This window comes from Aptenodytes forsteri, unplaced genomic scaffold (genome assembly GCF_000699145.1).
Source record: "Aptenodytes forsteri isolate BGI_AS27 unplaced genomic scaffold, ASM69914v1 Scaffold2, whole genome shotgun sequence".
NCBI lineage: Eukaryota > Metazoa > Chordata > Aves > Sphenisciformes > Spheniscidae > Aptenodytes > Aptenodytes forsteri.
Genome location: NW_008795695.1, coordinates 12046569 through 12050164, shown reverse-complemented (window position 1 = coordinate 12050164; position 3596 = coordinate 12046569). Strand labels below are relative to the sequence as shown.

The following is a 3596-nucleotide window of genomic DNA, read 5'->3' as shown; positions in this document are numbered from 1 at the left end:
CCCCCCCCCCCCCCCCCCCCCCCCCCCCCCCCCCCCCTCCGCCAGCTCCCTCAGCACTCTCGGGTGGAATAGATACTGGTTTGGATCTTAAAATGAATGTGCCCAGCTAATAAATCTGGTCTCTCAGTGGGGTGAATTAACCTATGTATGGTGCTGTGCTAACATAGCAATATGGCTCTTGTTGTGGATCTCTGGAGATCTCAGCAGCTTGCTCCTTGGTATCATGTAGGTGTACTCTGAATCACGTACCTGGATTCAGGCAGGCAGAAGGCAGCCGGTAAGTGAATGGAGCATGGGATTTCCCTGTGTCCCAGGCAAGTGCTTTGACCTCTGAGTAGCCCACTCTTTGTATGCCCATACAGTAAACTAACTATAGCAGATAGATAAAACCATGTTCTGGCCCTGTCAAGTTTGCAGCTTAAACGTACAAATGTGGACAATGTATTTACAACACAAAATGATCAAATCGCTTCTCGGGCAACAACCTGTTCCTCCTCCCAGAGGCCTAGCCCCCATATTCATAAATACTGTATTAAATGTTGATGTAACAGCCCTTCAGGAATCCCAGGCCCCAGAGACCAAGGTGAAAGTCCAGAGCAAAGAAGACGTACCCTTGGTGGAAGAGGATCAGGTCAGGGAATACTTAAGCAATCTGGACATATGTAAGTCCATGGGCCCTGATGGGATGCACCCACAAGTGCTGAGGGAGCTGACAGATGTCATTGCAAGGTCACTTTTGATCATCTTTGAATGATCATGGTGGTTGGGAGAAGTGCCTGAGGACTGGAAGAAAGCAAATGCCACTCCTAACTTCAAGAAAGGTAGGACGGAGGACCCTGGGACCTACAGGCCAGTCAGACTCACCTTGATCCCTGGGAAGATTATGGAGCAGCTAATCCTGGACACCATTTCCAGACACATGAAGAACAAGAAAGACATCAGGAGTAGTCAGCATGGATTCACCAAGGGCAAGTCATGCTTGACCAACTTGATAAACTTCTACGATGAAACTACTGGCTTGGTAGACGAGGGGAGAGCAGTGGACATCGTCTACCTAGACTTTTGACACTGTCTCCCATAAGATCCTCATAGAGAAGCTGATGAAGTATGGGCTGGATGAGCAGTGAGGTGGATTGAAAACTGGCTGAACAACTGCACCCAGAGGGTGGTGATCAGTGGAACAAAGTCTAGTTGGAGGCCTGTAACTAGTGGTGTACCCCAGGGGTCAATACTGGGTACAGCCCTGTTCAACAGCTTTGTTAATGATCTGGATGATGGGGCAGAGCGTACCCTCTGCAAGCCTGCAGATGACACAAGACTGGGAGGAGTCGTTGATACACCAGAGGGTCATGCTGCCATCCAGAGGGACCTTGACAGGCTGGAGAATTGGGCTGACAGGAACCTCATGCAGTTCTACAAGGGGAAGTGCAAAGTCCTGCACCCGGGGAGGAACGGCTCCAGGCACCAGTACATGCTGGTGGCTGACCAACTGGAAAGCGGCTTTGCAGAAAGGACCTGGGGGTCCTGGTAGACAGCAAATTGAATATGAGCCAACAACGTGCCCTTACAGCAAAGAAGGCTAATGGCATCCTGGACTGCATTAGGAGGAGTGTTGCCAGCAGGCTGAGGGAAGTGATCCTTCCCCTCTACTCAGCACTGGTGAGGCCACACCTGGAGTGCTGGGTCCTCACTGGAGAGAGCCCAGTGAAAGGCCACTAAGATGATTAAAGGGCTGCAGCATCTCTCCTATGAGGAAAGGCTGAGAGAACTGAGGGGAGGGAAGGCCAGAGAAGGCTCAGGGGGGATCTTATCAGTGTATATAAATATCTGAAGGGAGGGTGCAAAGAAGATGGAGCCAGGCTTTTTTCAGTGGTGCCCAAGTGACAGAACAAGAGGCAATGGGCACAGACTGAAACACAGGAGGTTCCCACTGAACATAAGGAAAACCACTTTTTCACTGTGAGGGCGACCAAGCACCAGAACAGGTTGCCCAGAGAAGTTGTGGAGTCCTTGGAGATATTCAAAAGCCATCTATCTGGACATGGTCCTGGGCAACCAGCTCTGGGTGGCCCTGCTTGAGTAGGGGGGTTGGACCAGATGACCTCCAGAGACCTTCCAACCTCAACCATTCTGTGATTCTGTAATGCACTCACTTCCCTTTTCTTTTTACCTCTGCTTCTAGCTGTGAATTTGCTTGAAAATGTCCAGCAAACAAGCATTTGCTGCCTGGTCTGTGAGCCCACACGGCTTCTGTGCCTCGGCACCTGCCATCTGCACCGCTCCCTCGGGAGGCACGCCGGAGCCAGGCACCGTGGGACCCACGGTAATTCCCCTCTGTGATCCATGGCATGCGCTCCAATGGTCTGGAATTCCAGTTTCCAGCAAGAAGATGATGTTTCTGCCCTTTAAGTGGCAATAGCCTAAGCAAGAACTTACAATGACATTTTACCACCAACCTCAATGACTTAATTGCTGGTTGTTTTAGCATGTGAACTGGGCAAAAAATACAAGCAAGGTTCATCAGTTGGGAGCTGCCATGCGTAAGGAAAGCCACTACGGAAGAAACAGAGCAGGCAAAGAAAAGCAGAAAAATGAGGACACAAATAGCATTGAGCTGGTAAGGTAGCACTCTGAAAGCCAAACAGGAACTTACTAAAAATGAATGTGACAGAAATAATTATGAAACTTTTATTTACTATCAAAAGACAATTTCCTTCCTCTGTATCGCAAACCTCCTACTGATAACAAGAGTCATTCACCATGGTTTGTAGAAAGTACTTAGTCCTTAATTTACGCTCCAGGCCATAGATCAAAATGAAACACAGCAATGTTTTTTTCTCCTACCGGTGAGTTTGACGTCCTCGGCAGAGGAGATGCTGCGGCACCAGGAAGAAAAGGGAAGCTTGCATTCGCCCTTTGATAGGAAGCAGAGGGAAAAATAAAAAGCCTCGTAATCTCCTTAGTTGTTCCCACAGCGCTGTTAAGTGGTGAGCGGGAAGGCCGATCACAGACCCGCAAGTGTTACCTTGTTATATAAAGGGGTGCCTTCATAAAAACGCCCATTTGCTACTGAGGGGCAGCGTGGCAATTTTATCCACTGGACTTTGTAATTCTGCCATAAACTAGGTTCAGCCTCTGGAAGACAAAGGTTATATGATCTTTCTTTTTTGGTGAAAAAGCCAGGCCTGTTTTGTAACCGACTCCTGTTCTGCCCACAAGCAGGCATTAACACGTTTATCTATTGCGTGCAAAGATGGGAGGGTCTGTTCACTTGATCGTTCATTTGCAGTTGTTTCTTAGTGTGCAAACGACATCACTAAATACCACTGAAGGGGAAACATTTTGTTATATGAAAAACAATGAAAATTATTAGCTTGACACCTGTGTCTTTCCCTGGCCTCTGAACGCCTCTCCTGCCCCACTGTCTCTGCTGAAACTCCCCCTTTTTGCCCATCCTTGGAAGCGCTCTTCTCGCCCCATTCTTTCCATGGTTTCTCCGAGAAGCGCCGGCTCAGGGCGCACACGAACCCGCCCGGCAGCAGCTGTCCCGGCCGCAGCCTGCGCCCCAGACACCCACTCCGAGCCCCGCTCCCTCC

At 49.5% G+C, this 3596-nt stretch overlaps 1 protein-coding gene across 1 annotated transcript in view; it reads left to right on the top strand.

Annotated features, from left to right (window-relative positions):
• The first annotated feature begins 2536 nt into the window (after positions 1 to 2536).
• The window catches only part of C2CD2 (C2 calcium dependent domain containing 2), a 45460-nt gene continuing 44400 nt past the window's right edge, over positions 2537 to 3596 (top strand). The window contains exon 1 of the mRNA XM_009283097.1: positions 2537 to 2617. Coding sequence (XP_009281372.1) covers positions 2537 to 2617 — 81 coding nt within the window. The remainder of the gene's footprint in view (positions 2618 to 3596) is intronic.